The 20,348-nt window shown below is 46.2% G+C and overlaps 1 protein-coding gene across 1 annotated transcript in view; it reads right to left on the bottom strand.

Moving 5' to 3' along the window:
- The window catches only part of LOC136581070 (uncharacterized), a 40,967-nt gene extending 36,949 nt beyond the window's left edge, over nucleotides 1-4,018 (bottom strand). The window contains exon 1 of the mRNA XM_066582062.1: nucleotides 2,550-4,018. Within this exon, the coding sequence (XP_066438159.1) occupies nucleotides 2,550-4,018 (1,469 nt within the window). The remainder of the gene's footprint in view (nucleotides 1-2,549) is intronic.
- Nucleotides 4,019-20,348: the final 16,330 nt, after the last annotated feature.

Genomic DNA, 20,348 nt, shown 5'->3' with positions numbered 1-20,348 from the left:
TCACCAGAAGTAAGTGGTGGCAACATAATACACCTGTCACCCAACTGATTCACGCCCCTAGCTTCTGATTGGCTTGGGGCCGAGGACTACGATGAGGCTGAGAGCAGCAGGCCCAAAGCCGGGAGCGGCAGCCGGCGGGACTGAGAGCGGCGGCACATGTAGCGCTGAGCCTGCCCAGCGGCCCCGGCATAGAGGACAGCAGTGAGGCTGGGAGTGCCGGTACAGAGGACAGCGCCAACCCTGGGAGCTGTGGTGGCAAAGGCTGAAGTGCAGGAGGACAGTGCAGAGCACACCACAACTGTGAGTGAGTGAGGGAAGGGAGGGGGGACAGCCATGGGATGTCACTATTACTGGGGGCCACTGTGGGGTGTCACTATTACTTGGGGCTGCTGTGGGGTGTCACTATGACTCGGAGCCGCTGTGGGGTGTCACTATGACTCGGGGTCACTGTGGGGTGTCACTATGACTGCTGGCCGCTGTGGGGTGTCAATATTATTCTGGGGGCTGCTATGGGATGTCACTATTACTACTGGGGGCCGCTGTTAGGTGTCGCTATTACACTAGGGGCCGCTGTGGGATGGTAGGGCTGTTTCAAAATAGATAACATGTAGATTTTTTTTTTTGAATAATCGATTTTTTTATTGAATTTTCAGAACAATTTTTAACAAAATTGAGAAATAGACATGTAGAGAAGAAAGATAATACAAAAGAGATAGAGAAAACATACTGCATGTTACAACACATCATAGGCATGGCGTATATATTTTAACATGAGTCTCTCATGTACACCAAGTATTTACCAGTCTTGTAATGGTTTTATCATATTCCTTATAATAACAAACAGAGTACACGAATTTTTTAGTGTTGTAGTTACAGAGTTCCTCTTTAGTAAAATAATCTTAATTATTCATGTTGAACTCAACATACTTAACTAATTTTTTTAACAGTTTAACCTGGCATCTATGAATTTATAACATTCGTCAGTGTTTATTTTTTGGGTCTCCACAACTCCCACTGAGCATCAAATTGTTTAGACGAGTTGCTACGAAGGGCAAGCCATTTTTCGTTTGCGTATTGATCTGCCATACGGTTCTTGAACTCCTCTATTTCCGGGGGGTCTGGTTTCTTCCAATATTTTGCCACTATAGTTTTTGCCGTCATTATTGAGTGTGCCAATATAGGTCTAATTGGTTTTGGCACCTCTTCAGTTCCCACCAGGAGCAATATCAGCGACGCCTCTCTAGGTAATTTGATATTAATTATGCTTTCTATGTGTTTAAGTACCTTGTCCCAATATGATTTCAATTTGGGGCAAAACCAGAAAATGTGGGAAAGCGTTCCCCTACCACCACACGCCCTCCAACATAGTCCATCCCCTATTTTTGACCTACTGTGTAACAAGGATGGAGTGTAATACCACCTCATGTATATTTTAGTTTGGGTTTCCCAAATCCCCAATCCTTTAGTGCAATGTTCCCCAACTCCAGTCCTCAGGGACCACCAACAGGTCATGTTTTCAGGATTTCCTCAGTATTACCCAGGTGATGTAATTATTGTCGGTCCTCAGACATTTCCACAGAGGTTCCTACCATAGGATATCCTGAAAACATGACCTGTTGGGGGTCCTGAGGACTGGAGTTGGGGACCCCTGCTTTAGTGGATTTGGCGGTTAATGTGAAAGCTTTGGACCAAGAAAGTTCCGAAATTTCTTTCTTTAGTTCTTTCTCCCAACTCAACATATATGCTTTTTTTTTGCTAATGTTGTATTATTGGTTACTATATCATAATAGAATCTTGTATCAGATTTAGTCTTTTTGTCTGGTTGGTTGGTTTTGCTTATGAGTGACGATGGGAGCATTATTTTGTGGATAGATGTTTCCTTCAAAAAGGAATATATTCTAAGGTAGTTGAATTTTTCTTTTAGTGGGAGGTCGTGTTTGATTTGCAAATCTCTGAAGTCTTTAATCTTCTTTTTTGAGGTCATAAGATCATCTATCCATTTTACCCCTCTGGTTATCCAAGGTCTTATATCTATGTCTGGTATATATAGACACAATATGTCTAGGGGTAATGGGGTTCTACGCTTGACTTCAGAAGTGCTAGCTTTTTCTGAGAGGTCTTTCCATGTATCTATCAAAGCCCGCAAAGTTGCAGGTACTTCAGGAAATTGTAGTCTTACTTTTTTTGGGTGTAGTTGTTTTTCAACCAAGATTGCACATATTATTGCTTGGCCTGAGATGTTTCCCAAGAAGCTTTTTTCCATGTTTGGCCACCCCAGGGAACTGTCATTGGGCAGAAGTTGCTTGGACTGGTTTAATATAGTAGCTTTGAGGTAAGCGGTTAAATTAGGTACGTCCGCTCCTCCGTTTTTCCTGTGTAGCGCGAGTATGGACAAAGTCAGTCGGGGTTTCTTACCACCCCATATGAATGTGTTTAGTTGTCTCTGCAATTTATTTAACGTTAAATTAGATACATGGATTGGTAGGACCCTAAAATAGTATAAAATTAATGGCAAGATTTTCATTTTGTAGGCCATAATTCTCCCAAACCATGTTAATCCCAGTGAATCCAAGTGATCTAGCTCTTTTTGCGTATTATTCAGTAGGTTAGTATAATTTGCATTTTCCAAATCTTTAATAAGTGGGGTCAAAGCTATTCCTAAGTACGGGACACTCTTTTCTTTCCATGTAAAGGGGAATTCTGCTTGGATTTCATCTCGCAGTCTTTTTGATATGTTTAGCCCAAGAATGAGTGATTTGTCCACATTCAATTTGTACATAGAAATGTTGCTGAAGTGCTCCAATATTGCACACGCAGATCTTAGGGACTCCAAGGGATGAGTTAGTGTAAGAATCACATCATCGGCAAAGAGTCCCAGTTTATACTGCCTGTGGTTCACCGGGACACCCCTTACATCAGGATTTGTACGGATCAGCTCCGCCAATGGTTCTATAGCCATCACATATAATAATGGGGACAACGGGCACCCCTGTCTTGTGCCATTCGATATATGCAATGAGTTTGACATCACACCATCCACCAAAACTCTAGCAGTTGGACAAGAGTACAGGGCCCGCACAGCACGTATGGTCTTCTCACCGAACCCAAATTTTTCTAACGTTTTGAAAACATAATCCCAGTGGACTCTATCAAAAGCCTTTTCGGCATCTAGTGTTAACATTATGGTAGAAGTTTGCGTTTTCTCAATTGTATGTAGGAGGTTTAGTATTTTTCTAGTGCTGTCCGAGGCCTGCCTCCCCTGCACGAATCCCATCTGATCCGAATGAATTATGTCCGGGAGAACTCTGAGAATGCGCTGAGCCAGTGTCTTGGCATAGATTTTAATATCCGTATTTAGTAAGGATATAGGTCTAAAGTTAGCTGGAGAGTTTGGTTCCTTCCCTGGCTTGGGCAGGACTACAATTGTTGCCTGCAACATCTCTTGGGAGAAGCTACCATTTTGCATCACAGAATTAAATACATTTGTCATATATGGCGTTAATGTTTCAGCGAAAAGTTTGTAGTACTCCGCAGAGTATCCATCCGGACCCGGGGCTTTATTATTTTTAAGAGATTCTAATATTTTAGCTACTTCATAGGATGAGAACGGTTCATCTATGCTTTCTGTTTGGGAGGGGCTCAAGGATGGTAAATCAACCAACTTAAGGAAATTTTGAATAGATAAGCTGTTCGGTTGCTCTGTTTGTGAGTCATCTTTTAAATTATATAACTTGCTATAGTAAGCCGAAAAGGCATCTGCTATTTGTTTTGGATGCGTTAATTTGATTTTATTATTCTGGTGGCTCCATATGTAGGGAATGTTAGCTTTTATGGTTTTCTTTTTTAACAGATTGGCCATCCATTTAGATGGTCTGTTTATTGATGTGTAAATGTTGGCTCTTTTGGCATTGACTTCTTTTTCGAAGTCACCCAGCAGGTTCCTGCGAAGATCCAATCTTATTTTATGTATGTCGTTGTGTGTCTTTATGGAAGGATTGCTCTGGAGCTCCACCTCCATCTTGTGTAATTTTGTGAGTAGTTCATCTATCTTCCTTGATTTTTCTTTTTTATATCTTGAGCCTAACTTTATTAAAATGCCTCTCATAAATGCCTTATGGGCATTCCACAGAGTTGTTGGATTTATTTGTGGAGTATCGTTGAATTTGAAGAACTCAGTGAGAGCCTCTAGGATTTCTTTCTTATACTTTGGGATGTTAATTAGATATGTATTGTTTCTCCATGTTTTGTTGGTCTTATAAGAATTGTTAGTGTTTAAAAGTACAGTCACTGGAGCATGGTCCGTCCAGGAGGCGGTGCCAATCTCCACTTTTGAGATGGATGCTAAAAGTGGCTTATCTGTTAAGCACAGATCAATTCTTGAAAAATTCTTATGTCTTGACGAGTAATGTGTATATTCTTTTGCAGAGGCATTGATGCACCGGAATGTGTCATAGAGAGCGTTTCTATGTAGCCAAGCATTTAATGTGGCATTTCTTTTACTTGTGGGGCTAGTGGTGTCCATGTTACTGTCAGGGATTAGATTGAAGTCCCCCAGCATTAGTGTTGGTCCCTGTACATTCTTATTTATAATTTTTTTTAGCTTGTTAAGAAAGTTTATTTGTCTGGAATTGGGCACGTATGTGTTAATTAACGTTATCTTTTGGTCTTTTAAGGAACCAACTAAGATTATATACCGTCCTCTTGGATCACAGATTTGTTTTTCCACCGCGAAAGTTATGCCTTTACGAAAAGCAATCATAACACCAGCGTGTTTTTTTTTCGCGCATGCAAAAACAACCTGCGGGTACAACTTGTGCGACATTCTATTACAATCATTTTCTATTAAGTGCGTTTCCTGCATACATACTATATCTGCATTTTGGGATATTGCTTCTTTCCATGCACATCTTCTTTTGAAGGGCGAGTTCAAGCCGTTGACATTTATTGATAGTAGTTTCACAGCCATAGTGTTGTGGTCCGAAGATGATCGATGAGATGCGGGAGTTCCCAGAACCAGATGATGCCTGTAAAATTTAAACAGAAAAAACAAACACAGTCCTCTTTGTTTAACGCTCCATTGAGCTGCCACAAAGTGTGACTATAAGTCAACATATAGAGAGTGAGGGAGTAGAACAGTTTGAACAAACTGTGGCAAGGTTGAACTTGCATTTTTACGTGGGGGTGAAAGTCCAGCTGTGGTGGAACAGCACTACTTTTAGTAGTAAGTTGTAATCACCGGAGAGATAGATTCCTTGCGGTACTCAAGGGTGTTATTTGTTGGTTTGCTGGCGGATACTTGAATCACGTTTAGTATGTGGATGAGGTGTTTTTTGGGGAGTTATCCCCCATGACGTCAGCGTTTCAATGGCGGATTTGGGGTTCGACAGGATATGGTGTCTGCCATCTTTAGTTGCAATAACCTTTGTAGGAAAGCCCCACTTGTAGGGGATGTTTGCGTTTCGCAAGGCGTTCGTTATTTCTGCGAAATTCTTTCTTGCCTCTAACGTTGCTTGCGATAAGTCGATGAATAATCGCAGGTCAGTGTAAGGTTGCGGGAATGGCTGATTTTTCCTTGCCGCATACATAAGCAGTTCTTTTGTTTTAAAGTAATGGATGCGGGCTATTACATCTCTTGGGATTTCTTCGCCGAGAAATTTCGGACGCGGCAACCTATGAGCTCTATCAATTTTCAGATCGTGGTCTGGCATATTAGGGAGAAGAGCTTGCATAAAACGCATGATGTAATTAGAGATCTCTGCATTCGTTATCTTTTCTGGGATACCTCTTATCTTGATGTTATTGTGCCTATTTCTATCCTCTAAGTCCGTCAATTTGAGTTGCAATTTCGTTACTTTTTCCTCCAGCTCATAGTGCGCATCAATTAGCGAATTGTGTGAGACGACCATCTCTTCCATTTTTTTTTTCATTTTTTTCAATTTTATTGTTCATTTCCAGCACCGAGGAGTTAACCTTGGATGTTAGTACAAGAATATCTGCCTGAATGGTTTCTCTGAGGGCCATCACTGCTTCTTTAATATAAATTTCGGTGACAGGTCTATTGGTGGCAGAGAGATGAAACACAGTGGACATCGGTCAATGATGTGTTTAGGTGGACCAACCCCATCGCAAGAAAGCACACCCCACACCAGTATGGAATCACCACCAGCATACACAGTGCCTTATTGACAACCGGTATCCATGATTTCATGGGGTCTGCACCATACATACAGCCTACCATCAACCCGAAACAATTGGCATCATGACTCATTGGACCCCCACATGTTGCCAGTCCTCTAGGATTCAGTCAGCATGGAAGCTTAAAAACACAACACTGCCCATGGGATATGCATGTGGAGCTTCCTGCATTGAATGTGTATGTGATTTCTGCCAAAATCACTTGTCTCTTTGCACAGACAATTCTAACCAGACACCAATGGTCACCATCATTAAGTACCCATGTACAGCCACTGTGTTATCCACTGTGGGTGGTAATGCCTTCAATTACATTTTCCCAGTATACATGCAACACTGTGGATCAAGAAATAAAAATCTGTACAAGTTTGGAAATGGAATGTCCCATCCATCTGGCACCCACTATCATGCCTCGATCAAACCCTGATAATTCACGTTGCCTTGTCATGAGCACTCTAGCCAGTGTTAGACCTCACTCACAAGATAACATCTCACAACTTATATAGGTGTGAGCGTACCCAAGCAATTACCTAAAATAACACCACTTCATAATCAATTTACATACTGATATCTCAGGACGGTTGGCATAGCAATGCATGTAGATACTAGATTCTACAAGGTGCACATAAACCATTCTTAGCAAGTATGTTCTCAGAAATTGGATACCCAATTTTTATCTGTTTGGTATAAATGATGTGCTAGTTTTTCAGCTTCGATTTCCTTGGATAAAAACAATTGGCTGGATTAATTTCAGCTGGCATAAATATTATATGTATTTTTAACTCATTATACCCAATATATAGTGCTTGGTCCTGAGCTTTAATCCCATGCCATAGTGAAAATATGAAGCAGGATTAGAGCTCCTCCAAGCTACCAAGTGGCAGGTCGAAATCTTGGCTGTCAGAGACAGCAGAGGACCCGAAAGAGAAGACGGAAGCAGTTTTTATCCTCTTCTGCCTATTCTTCTACAGGCTAAATAGCGCTCAATGAGCACTATGTAGAGAATGCATGAAGCAGCACTACCGTTTCCTGCATGGGACTCAGCAATCACTTGATCCCTGACATGTCAGAACTACAGGGTCTTAGCTGACCCCAGCCCAGCTCTGCCAGTGACTAATGTCAATATAGGGGGATATGGATTCTGCACCTATGGATGCCACAGTTACAGTGGAAAATTGTGAAAAAAGAAAAAACAGATGACTGCGTGAATATTGACGAGAGGTCTTAGGGCTTAGTCACATGGGCGCATCCGGGCGCCGATGCACTCGTCTTCCTGCACGAAGAAGACGGCTGCACCTGCAGTGCGGACAACTCTCTGCAGTGCCGGAAGAAAGAACACATGACCGGTAGAGATGAGCGAACGTACTCGTCCGAGCTTGATACTCGTTCGAGTATTAGCGTGTTCGAGATGCTCGTTACTCGTGACGAGTACCACGCGATGTTCGGGTTACTTTCACTTTCATCTCTGAGACGTTAGCGCGCTTTTCTGGCCAATAGAAAGACAGGGAAGGCATTACAACTTCCCCCTGCAACGTTCAAGCCCTATACCACCCCCCTGCAGGGAGTGGCTGGCGAGATCAGGTGTAACCCGAGTATAAAAATCGGCCCCTCCCGCGGCTCGCCACAGATTTATTCTGACATAGAGGAGGGAAAGTGCTGTCTTGGTGGAGCTGCTATAGGGAGAGTGTTAGGCTTCAAGAACCCCAACGGACCTTCTTAGGGCCACATCTAACCGTGTGCAGTACTGTGGAGGCTGCTTTTTGCAGTGTTGCACATTTTTTTTTTTTGGTATATCGGCCGTGCAGAGCATTGCGCCCTGCAGTAATTAGACATAGTGCAGGGCCAGTAGTGGTGAGGCAGGGACAGAAGACATATATTGTGAGGCAGGGACAGAACACATATATTGTGAGGCAGGGACAGAAGACATATTGATTGAATATAGGCAGTGGGTCTTTGCAAAAACATTTGGGGAAAAAAATCTATTTGGGCTGCCTGTGACTGTCCTCAGTGTTCTGGGTCTCTGCTGGGTGTAGTAGTCCTCCAAATTCATACGCAGCCAGCTAAGTGTTACAGCAGGCTTGCACAAAATTATTTCCTGGCTCTGTCTGGGCTGTTAAATCACCGCTGTATTGCAGTCCACAGTGCAACACTCTGCAGTTCTTTGACATACTCCAGGGACAGAAGTGGTGACGCAGAGAGAGAAGAGATATATTGATTGAATATAGGCAGTGGGCCTTTGCAAAAACATTTGGGGAAAAAAATCTATTTGGGCTGCCTGTGACTGTCCTCAGTGTTCTGGGTCTCTGCTGGGTGTAGTAGTCCTCCAAATTCATACGCAGCCAGCTAAGTGTTACAGCAGGCTTGCGCAAAATTATTACCTGGCTCTGTCTGGGCTGTTCAATCACCGCTGTATTGCAGTCCACAGTGCAACACTCTGCAGTTCTTTGACATACTCCAGGGACAGAAGTGGTGACGCAGAGAGAGAAGAGATATATTGATTGAATATAGGCAGTGGGCCTTTGCAAAAACATTTGGGAAAAAAAATCTATTTGGGCTGCCTGTGACTGTCCTCAGTGTTCTGGGTCTCTGCTGGGTGTAGTAGTCCTCCAAATTCATACGCAGCCAGCTAAGTGTTACAGCAGGCTTGCGCAAAAGTATTTCCTGGCATTCCGTAAGCGAACTCAGCCTCCAACCACAGGCCAATAAGCGGCACATTTAATTACAGCGTTCTGTTTCTGCATTACTGGTAATACAGCATGCTGAGGGGTAGGGGTAGGCCTAGAGGACGTGGACGCGGCCGAGGACGCGGAGGTCCAAGTCAGGGTGTGGGTACAGGCCGAGCTCCTGATCCAGGTGTATCGCAGCCGACTGCTGCGGGATTAGGAGAGAGGCACGTTTCTGGCGTCCCCACATTTATCGCACAATTAATGGGTCCACGCGGTAGACCTTTATTAGAAAATGAGCAGTGTGAGCAGGTCCTGTCGTGGATGGCAGAAAGTGCATCCAGCAATCTATCGTCCACCCACAGTTCTGCGCCGTCCACTGCTGCAACTCAGAATCCTCTGGCTGCTGCTCCTCCTTCCTCCCAGCCTCCTCACTCCATTACAATGACACATTCTGAGGAGCGGGCAGACTCCCAGGAACTGTTCTTGGGCCCCTGCTCAGATTGGGCAGCAGTGGTTCCTCTCCCACCAGAGGAGTTTATCGTGACTGATGCCCAACCATTGGAAAGTTCCCGGGGTACGGATATGAGGCTGGGGACTTACGGCAACTGTCTCAAGACCTTTCAGTGGGTGAGGAGGACGATGACGATGAGACACAGTTGTCTATCAGTGAGGTAGTAGTAAGGGCAGTAAGTCCGAGGGAGGAGCGCACAGAGGATTCGGAGGAAGAGCAGCAGGACTTCAGACCCCACCTGGTTTGCTACGCCTACTGAGGACAGGTCTTCAGAGGGGGAGGCAAGGGCAGCAGCAGGGCAGGTTGCAAGAGGCAGTGCGGTGTCCAGGGGTAGAGGCAGGGCCAGACCGAATAATCCACCAACTGTTTCCCAAAGCTCCCCCTCGCGCCATGCCACCCTGCAGAGGCCGAGGTGCTCAAAGGTCTGGCAGATTTTCACTGAGAGTGCAGACGACCGACGAACAGTGGTGTGCAACCTTTGTCGCGCCAAGATCAGCCGGGGAGCCACCACCACCAGCCTCACCACCACCAGCATGCGCAGACATATGATGGCCAAGCACCCCACAAGGTGGGACGAAGGCCGTTCACCGCCTCCGGTTTGCACCACTGCCTCTCCCCCTGTGCCCCAACCTGCCACTGAGATCCAACCCCCCTCTGAGGACACAGGCACTACCGTCTCCTGGCCAGCACCCACACCCTCACCTCCGCTGTACCCGGCCCCATCCACCAATGTCTGTCAGCGCACCGTCCAGCCGTCGCTAGCGCAACTGTTTGAGCACAAGCGCAAGTACGCCGCCACGCACACGCACGCTCAAGCGTTAAACGTGCACATTGCCAAATTTATCAGCCTTGAGATGCTGCCGTATAGGGTTGTGGAAACGGAGTCTTTCAAAAATATGATGGCGGTGGCGGCCCCGCGCTACTCAGTTCCCAGTCGCCACTACTTTTCCCGATGTGCTGTCCCAGCCCTGCACGACCACGTCTCCCGCAACATTGTACGCGCCCTCACCAACGCGGTTACTGCCAAGGTCCACTTAACAACGGACACGTGGACAAGCACAGGCGGGCAGGGCCACTATATCTCCCTGACGGCACATTGGGTGAATTTAGTGGAGGCTGGGACAGAGTCAGAGCCTGGGACCGCTCACGTCCAACCCACCCCCAGAATTGCGGGCCCCAGCTCGGTGCTGGTATCTGCGGCGGTGTATGCTTCCTCCACTAAACCACCCTCCTCCTCCTCCTCCTCCAACGCAACCTCTGTCTCGCAATCAAGATGTGTAAGCAGCAGCAGCACGTCGCCAGCAGTCAGTGTCGCGCCACGTGGCATCACAGCGGTGGGCAAGCGTCAGCAGGCCGTGCTGAAACTACTCAGCTTAGGAGATAAGAGGCACACGGCCCACGAACTGCTGCAGGGTCTGACAGAGCAGACCGACCGCTGGCTTGCGCCGCTGAGCCTCCAACCGGGCATGGTCGTGTGTGACAACGGCCGTAACCTGGTGGCGGCTCTGCAGCTTGGCAGCCTCACGCACGTGCCATGCCTGTCCCACGTCTTTAATTTGGTGGTTCAGCGCTTTCAGAAAAGCTACCCACGCTTGACAGACCTGCTCGGAAAGGTGCGCCGGCTCTGCGTACATTTCCGCAAGTCCCACACGGACACTGCCACCCTGCGCACCCTGCAATATCGGTTTAATCTGCCAGTGCACCGACTGCTGTGCGACGTGCCCACACGGTGGAACTCTACGTTCCACATGTTGGCCAGGCTCTATGAACAGCGTAGAGCTATAGTGGAATCCCAACTCCAACATGGGCGGCGCAGTGGGAGTCAGCCTCCTCAATTCTTTTCAGAAGAGTGGGCCTGGTTGGCAGACATCTGCCAGGTCCTTGGAAAGTTTGAGGAGTCTACCCAGGTGGTGAGCGGCGATGCTGCAATCATTAGCGTCACCATTCCTCTGCTATGCCTCTTGAAAAGTTCCCTGCAAAGCATAAAGGCAGATGCTTTGCGCTCGGAAACAGAGCCGGGGGAAGACAGTATGTCGCTGGATAGTCAGAGCACCCTCATGTCTATATCTCAGCGCGGTGAGGAGGAGGAGGAGCATGAGGAGGAGGGGGAAGAGACAGCTTGTCCCACTGCTGAGGGTACACATGCTGCTTGCCTGTCATCCTTTCAGCGTGTATGACCTGAGGAGGAGGAGGATCCTGAAAGTGATCTTCCTAGTGAGGACAGCCATGTGTTGCGTACAGGTACCCTGGCACACATGGCTGACTTCATGTTAGGATGCCTTTCTCGTGACCTTCGCGTTACACGCATTCTGGCCACTACGAATTATTGGGTGTACACAATGCTCGACCCATGGTATAAGGAGAACCTTTCCACTCTCATACCCGAAGAGGAAAGGGGTTCGAGAGTGATGCTATACCACAGGACCCTGGCGGACAAACTGATGGTAAAATTCCCATCCGACAGCGCTAGTGGCCGAAGGCGCAGTTCCGAGGGCCAGGTAGCAGGGGAGGAGCGGAGATCAGGCAGCATGTACAGCACAGGCAGGGGAACACTCTCTAAGGCCCTGGACAGCTTTATGGCTCCCCAGTCAAGACTGTGTCACCACTCCCCAGTCAAGGCTGAGTCGGCGGGAGCACTGTAAAAGGATGGTGAGGGAGTACGTAGCCGATCGCACGACCGTCCTCCGTGACGCCTCTGCCCCCTACAACTACTGGGTGTCGAAGCTGGACACGTGGCCTGAACTCGCGCTGTATGCCCTGGAGGTGCTTGCTTGTCCTGCGGCTAGCGTCTTGTCAGAGAGGGTGTTTAGTGCGGCTGGGGGAATCATCACGGATAAGCGTACCCGCCTGTCAACTGACAGTGCCGACAGGCTTACACTCATCAAGATGAACAAAGCCTGGATTTCCCCAGACTTCTCTTCTCCACCAGCGGACAGCAGCGATACCTAAGCAATAAGTAGGCTGCACCCGCGGATGGAAGCATCGTTTTCTATCCCCATCAAAAACGGGGACCTTTTTGCTTCATCAATCTGTGTATAATATTCCTCCTCCTCCTCCTGCTCCTCCTCCTGAAACCTCACATAATCACGCCGAACGGGCAATTTTTCTTAGGCCCACAAGACCAAGTCATATAATTTTTGTAAACAATTTTTATACATTTCAGTGCTCATTAAAGCGTTGAAACTTTCACCTGAACCAATTTTTATTTTAACTGGGCTGCCTCCAGGCCTAGTTACCAATTAAGCCACATTAACCAAAGCGCTTAATGGATTTCACCTGCCCTCTTGGTTGGGCATGGGCAATTTTTCTCAGGTACATTAGTACTGTTGGTACACCAATTTTTGGGGGCCCTCGCCTACAGTGTAATCAAGTGAATTTTTAGCCCACCTGCATTACAGCTGACGTTACATCAGCTGTGTTGGGCACTAAGCGCTGCGGAATATGTTGGCGCTATACAAATTAAGATTATTATTATTATATATTTATGTACCGCCGGTGGGTTCCAGGGAGCCACCCATGCCGTGGGTCCACAGGGAGTTGTAACTGCATGTGTCCACTTCTAAAGAACCCCAGTCTGACTGGGGCATGCAGTGTGGGCCGAAGCCCACCTGCATTAAGCACGACATTACCTCAGCTGTGTTGGGCACTGCAATGGGATATATTTATGTACCGCCGGTGAGTTCCAGGGAGCCACCCATGCCGTGGGTCCACAGGGAGTTGTAACTGCATGTGTCCACTTCTAAAGAACCCCAGTCTGACTGGGGCATGCAGTGTGGGCCGAAGCCCACCTGCATTAAGCACGACATTACCTCAGCTGTGTTGGGCACTGCAATGGGATATATTTATGTACCGCCGGTGAGTTCCAGGGAGCCACCCATGCCGTGGGTCCACAGGGAGTTGTAACTGCATGTGTCCACTTCTAAAGAACCCCAGTCTGACTGGGGCATGCAGTGTGGGCCGAAGCCCACCTGCATTAAGCACGACATTACCTGAGCTGTGTTGGGCACTGCAATGGGATATATTTATGTACCGCCGGTGGCTTCCTGGCACCCACCCATGCTGTGAGTCCACAAGGAGTTGTAACTGCATGTGTCCACTTCTAAAGAACCCCAGTCTGACTGGGGCATGCAGTGTGGTCCGAAGCCCACCTGCATTAAGCACGACATTAACTCAGCTGTGATGGGCAATGCAATGGGATATATTTATGTACCGCCGGTGGGTTCCAGGGAGCCACCCATGCCGTGGGTCCACAGGGAGTTGTAACTGCATGTGTCCACATCTAAAGAACCCCAGTCTGACTGGGGCATTCAGTGTGGGCCGAAGCCCACCTGCATTAAGCACGACATTACCTCAGCTGTGATGGGCAATGCAATGGGATATATTTATGTACCGCCGGTGGGTTCCAGGGAGCCACCCATGCCGTGGGTCCACAGGGAGTTGTAACTGCATGTGTCCACTTCTAAAGAACCCCAGTCTGACTGGGGCATGCAGTGTGGGCCGAAGCCCACCTGCATTAAGCACGACATTACCTCAGCTGTGATGGGCAATGCAATGGGATATATTTATGTACCGCCGGTGGGTTCCAGGGAGCTACCCATGCCGTGGGTCCACAGGGAGTTGTAACTGCATGTGTCCACTTCTAAAGAACCCCAGTCTGACTGGGGCATGCAGTGTGGGCCGAAGCCCACCTGCATTTAATCGGACGTTACCTCAGCTGTGATGAGCACTGTAATGGGATATATTAATGTACAGCCGGTGGGTTCCAGAGAGCCACCCATGCTGTGGGTGCACACGGAATTCCCATTGCGGAGTTGTACCTGCCTGTGACTATTTATAAAAAACTGCGGTCTGACTGGGGCATGCAGACACCTTGACAGAATTAATAGTGTGTGGCACATAGGTTCCCCATTGCTATGCCCACGTGTGCAGCTCCTGATGGAGGTGGCACAGGATTGGATTTCTCATTGCTTCTGTACAGCATTGTGGGCTATTGCCCCGCCCCTTTTAAAGAGGGTCGCTGCCTAGCCATGCCAACCCTCTGCAGTGTGTGCCTGCGGTTCCTCCTCATGGCAGACGCACTTATAAATAGACATGAGGGTGGCGTGGCATGAGGGCAGCTGAAGGCTGGGCAGGGACAGTTTGGTGTGCGCTGTGGACACTGGGTTGTGGGGGGGGGGGGTTGGGCAGCATGTAACCCAGGAGAAGTGGCAGTGGAGTGTCATGCAGGCAGTGATTGTGCTTTGTTGGAGGTAGTGTGGTGCTTAGCTAAGGTATGCATTGCTAATGAGGGCTTTTCAGAAGTAAAAGTTGTTGGGAGGGGGGGGGGGCCCACTCTTGCCGCTATTGTGGCTTAATAGTGGGACCTGGGAACTTGAGATGCAGCCCAACATGTAGCCCCTCGCCTGCCCTATCCGTTTCTGTGTCGTTCCCATCACTTTCTTGAATTGCCCAGATTTTCACAAATGAAAACCTTATCGAGCATCGGCGATATACAAAAATGCTCGGGTCGCCCATTGACTTCAATGGGGTTCGTTACTCGAAACGAACCCTCGAGCATCGCGAAAAGTTCGTCCCGAGTAACGAGCACCCGAGCATTTTGGTGCTCGCTCATCTCTAATGACCGGCAATGTGACTAAGCCCTTATATGACATTATAGAGTACATGGATGTTAAAAAAAGTTACTAAAATAAGTTTGAAAAATTACTGAATAGAATTAAAATATATACATAAAAAAGAAAACTGCTCACTGCACACGCCAATATAAACCGTCGGCATATCTGCTGTGTAATCCAAAACAACACAAATTATACATCAAAACAACCGAAGCAAAATGGCAAACCTATTCCTGTATTTTATTTAACCTTAAGCCTTGTTCACACAGGCTACAAAATCTCGCTACAAAATCATCCCTATGTTTTGTAGCCTGAAAGAACTCATTGGAAACAATGGGCTTTAGGTCTCGTTTACACGGGCGACAAAGTCGCGCGATTTTGTAGCGTTGCTACAATGCTACAAATCGCATGTATGAGAAGCCCATGCTTTCCTATGGGTTACTTCACACATGAGATGTTCTGTAGCATGCTACAAAACAACACAAAAACCTCACGGGTCCCGCTATTTGCACGCGACTCTTGAGGTTTTGTAGTCCATGTTTCCCCATGGAGCCTTCCTCTCTGTCGCATCGCATGAAAATGCGATTTTCATGCGGCGCGATGCAACTTTGACAGTAGGAAATCCTACTGTCAAAGCTAAAATTTAAGCCCTGGCTGCAGAAAGAAAACAAAAAATCACATATACATCACCTGTCCTGCGCTGTCAGCCCAGCCGCATCTTCTCCCAGGGTCCCCGGCAGCGATCTTCTCCTCTTCTGGCCGGGGATTCAAAAACCCCCACCTTCTGGAAGCACTGGCTGTGATTGGCTAAGCATCAGACAATCATAGCCAGCACTCAATGAATAGCAGTGATTGAACCAATCACAGCCATTTATTGAGTGCTGGCTGTGATTGGCTGACGCTTAGCCAATCACAGCCAGCACTCAATGAATGGCTGTGATTGGTTCAATCACTGCTATTTATTGAGCGCTGGCTGTGATTGGTTAAGCGTCAGCCAATCACAGCCAGCGCTTCCAGGAGGCGGGGATTTTCGAATGATGATCCATGCCCAGGACCCGGGGAGAAGATGCGGCCGGGCTGACAGTTCAGGACAGGTGATGTATGTGTGTTTTGTCTTTTTTTCTTCTTCAGCTACGGTATATTTTCGGGGAAGGGCTTATATTTCAAGCCTCCCCCGAAAATTCTAGCATGTGGTGCTACAAAGTCGAATGTACTATAAGTGCAGGTGTACCGCATGGTACATGATCTGTGAAAAAATCAACAATATAATAGATTCTCAATTTGTACCAAAGCCGCATATCTTGTTGACTCAAATTCTCTCAAGTGCAGTCTACTTTACAATAATTGACTTGGCCAATGCATTCTCTTCATTGGAAATTGATACCGAGAGTCAACTATTGCAGACTTTTCTGAAGCATTAGCATAAGTACTAATATCTTGCCATCCATGAAATAAACAGACACAATTGCTACAATATATTGATGACTTAATGCTTTGTATGGCAACTAGAAAAACGTGATGGAGACTTGATTGCTTCTCATATTTTTGAGCAATGAAGGGTGTAAGATATCTAAAGAGAAATTACAGGTTGCAAAAACAAAAATTGTGTTCTTAGGAAATTGCATTTCAGCACAGATGAAACATATCAATGATGACAGAAAGGCAGCAATTGCACAAGTAGCAGAGCCAGCTGGTATAAGAACACTGAGAACCTTTCTTTGGTTAAGCCCCATTTACATGCAACGATTATTGCTCAAAATTCGTTCAAATGATGGCATATGAGGTGATCTTAAAATCCATGCTTCAGCCAGAGAGTGGATAACACAGACTACTTGCTGTGTTCTCCACGGGTGCAGCTGATTACATTATATTCATACTGACAGCCCATCACAGACCTTGAGAGAACAAATGAGCTAATTGTAGAGCTCAAACCACCTGCTGTGTTCTGCAAACAGCTCCTTTTACATGCAAATGAAGCTAATAAAGTGCTAATGGACATTAGTGTCCATGAGCACTTTATGCAAAATGATCACTAGAATTGTCAATCTTTCAATCATTTGAAAGATTGCCTTTGCATGTAAATGAGCATCTTTGATGCGGCATTTGTTTGATACTTTGATTGCCTGCAATAAAGGACAGCCATATATTTTCACAGCTGAAGTAAAAGAAGGCTTTAAAAAGCTAAATGATGCAATTGTGACAGCTCCAGCATTGGGAATCGCCAATTATGATCTCCCATTTGACTTATCTTGTCATGAAGCAGAAGGGCATGCTAAAATATGCACTCCCGCAAAAACATAAGGGAAAGCAACAGCCGTTGGGATATTATTCCTCTAGACTTGATGTAGGGGTTCAGGAAGCCCCTTTATGTATACGAGCCATTGCAGCTTGTGCTACTCTTAAGGAAAATGTTGCTGATATGATGTTGGACCATCCTCTGGTAATAAATGTGCCCAATTCAGTTCAGGAACTATTGTTACAGGCAAAGACAAAGCATTTGTCAATAGCAAGATTAACCAAATGTGAGGTTGCGCTTCTAATACCTTCAAATGTGACAATTAAGAGGTTAACACTGAATCCAGCTACACCCCTTTCTGGTGTAAGTGATGAAGCAATGGATGATTGTTTTTAATTAATAGAAACAGAAACCAAACCACTTGATAATGTCAGTGAGACTGCACTCCCCAATACAGATATGGAACTTTACATAGATGGCTCGTGCATTTACCATCAATGGAAGCTGCATATGGGATATAGTATTGTGGGCCAATATGATTTGCTGAAATGTGAAGCTTTACCCTGCAATATATCAGCACAGGAAGCTGAATTGAAAGCAGTTGCTGAAGCATGTATAATGGCAGAGCATAGGGTAGCAAATATCTATACTGATAGCTAATATTGTTTTGGCATATGTCATAATAATTTGCTCTTATGGCATGCTAGAGACTTTACTTCATCTTAAGGGAAGACTATTAAAAATTCCGAACTTGTAGCACAATTATTGAGAGCTCTGGAGTTTCTCAAACAAGTTGCCGTCAAAAAACGTACAAGCTCAGACAAAGGAACAAGCCAAAGAAGCAGAAGGAAACAGAAGAGCAGATGCAGCAGCTGAGGCTGCAGCCTTTTTTTTCCCATCCTGTAAATCTGTGTGCAGTGCAATCTGTGCTAGGGAAGGTAGATCTACAACTACAGCAGAGACTCCAGGCGCAGGCTACTACCAAGGAGAATGGATGAAAATGGCTGTCTAGAGGAGAGGACGGGCTATGGAGGGTGGGTACCAGGTTGTGCTTGCCTAGAATACTACATCCAATGACCTGTGCCCTGTCCAATTGGCCAACACATCAGTCCCAAGAAACTATGGTAATCTGGTAAACTAACACTGGATAGCCCAGGGTTTCATCATGCTGCTGCCAGGTTTTTGCAAGGATGTGTCATTTGTGCTCTCCATAGTGCTGGAAAGATGGAAAAAGTCCCTAATGAGTGTACAACCAAGCCCTTGTACCTGTTTTAGCTATTGTAAATTGACATTTTCAGTATCCAAAGGCTGGTGCTCACGACTATGGGGTCATCTGCATGGATTTGTATTCAGGGTGGTCAGAAGCTTGGCTGTGTGCTAGAGATAATACAAAAACTGCGGCTAAGAAAATTTTATCCAAAGTATTCTGCAGGTATGGAGTGCCAAAAGTTATTGAGAGTGACAGAGGTACTCATTTCACTTCAGAAATGCCCAGAAGTTATGCAGGCACTAGGAATAGAGAAATTATTTCACATTCCTTATCTCCCACAAAGCAGTGGTAAAGTAGAAGGGTTAAATGGAACTCTGAAATTAAACATTTTAAAAACTATGGCAGAAACACACAAGCCTTGGTTAGAGTGTCTCCCAATAGCCATATATTCCATAACGATAACACCAAACAAGAGAATAGACCTTAATGCTTATGAGGTACTCTTTTGTGCACAACCCAAAGGCAGGTCTATATGTTCCACAACAATTGCAGATGTTACACTTAAAGCTAACCTCTTATGTAGGGGCTTTGCAGAAAACATTGCAGCAAACTCACAAACACGTCTTTGGTTATATTCCAGATCCATCGTCATTACAAGATACACATAACTTGCAACCACGAGATTGGGCCACAATTCAGAAACACGTATGAAGGGCCTTAGAACCACAATTTGAGGGCCCTTATCAAGTTCAACTGATTACTCCAACCTCTTTGAAAGTAAAAGGAAAGCCAGCATGGATAAACTCTTCGCATTGCCACAGTTTAAGAAAATAGACAAAGTAAAGTATGATACCACACAGGTCATAATCATTAAATGTGTATCTATTACAGTCACGGGTGGTGGTACAGATGAAGTAGAATAAGGATGAAGTAATAAGTTCATTAAGTATTATAGGATTGTAACTTTTCTGATTGTTGGTTATGCTCACGTTCTCCTATTCCTGCTAAAACAATACCCAAGTTTGTGCATTGCGATTTTGTGTGATGCGTTTTTAATAGAGATGAGCGAACGTACTCGTCCGAGCTTGATACTCGTTCGAGTATTAGCGTGTTCGAGATGCTCGTTACTCGTGACGAGTACCACGCGATGTTCGAGTTACTTTCACTTTCATCTCTGAGACGTTAGCGCGCTTTTCTGGCCAGTAGAAAGACAGGGAAGGCATTACAACTTCCCCCTGCGACGTTCAAGCCCTATACCACCCCCCTGCAGTGAGTGGCTGGCGAGATCAGGTGTCACCCGAGTATAAAAATCGGCCCCTCCCGCGGCTCGCCACAGATTTATTCTGACATAGAGGAGGGAAAGTGCTGTTGGTGCCGGAGCTGCTATAGGGAGAGTGTTAGGAGTATTTTAGGCTTCAAGAACCCCAACGGTCCTTCTTAGGGCCACATCTAACCGTGTGCAGTACTGTGGAGGCTGCTTTTTGCAGTGTTGCACTTTTTTTTTTTTTTTGTATATCAGCCGTGCAGAGCATTGTGCCCTGCAGTAATTATACATACTCCAGGGCCAGTAGTGGTGGTGAGGCAGGGACAGAAGACATATATTGATTGAATATAGGCAGTGGGCCTTTCCAAAAACATTTGGGGAAAAAAATCTATTTGGGCTGCCTGTGACTGTCCTCAGTGTACTGGGTCTCTGCTGGGTGTAGTTGTCCTCCTAATTCATACGCAACCAGCTAAGTGTTACAGCAGGCTTGCGCAAAATTATTTCCTGGCTCTGTGTTGGCTGTTACATCACATTCCAGTCCACAGTGCAACAGTCTGCAGTTATTTTACATACTCCAGGGCCAGTAGTGGTGACGCAGGGACAGAAGACATATTTATTGAATATAGGCAGTGGGCCTTTCCAAAAACATTTGGGGAA

This window comes from Eleutherodactylus coqui, chromosome 10, assembly GCF_035609145.1.
Source record: "Eleutherodactylus coqui strain aEleCoq1 chromosome 10, aEleCoq1.hap1, whole genome shotgun sequence".
NCBI lineage: Eukaryota > Metazoa > Chordata > Amphibia > Anura > Eleutherodactylidae > Eleutherodactylus > Eleutherodactylus coqui.
The sequence above is the reverse complement of the archived record's forward strand: the minus strand, read 5'-3'. Positions and strand labels throughout refer to the sequence as shown.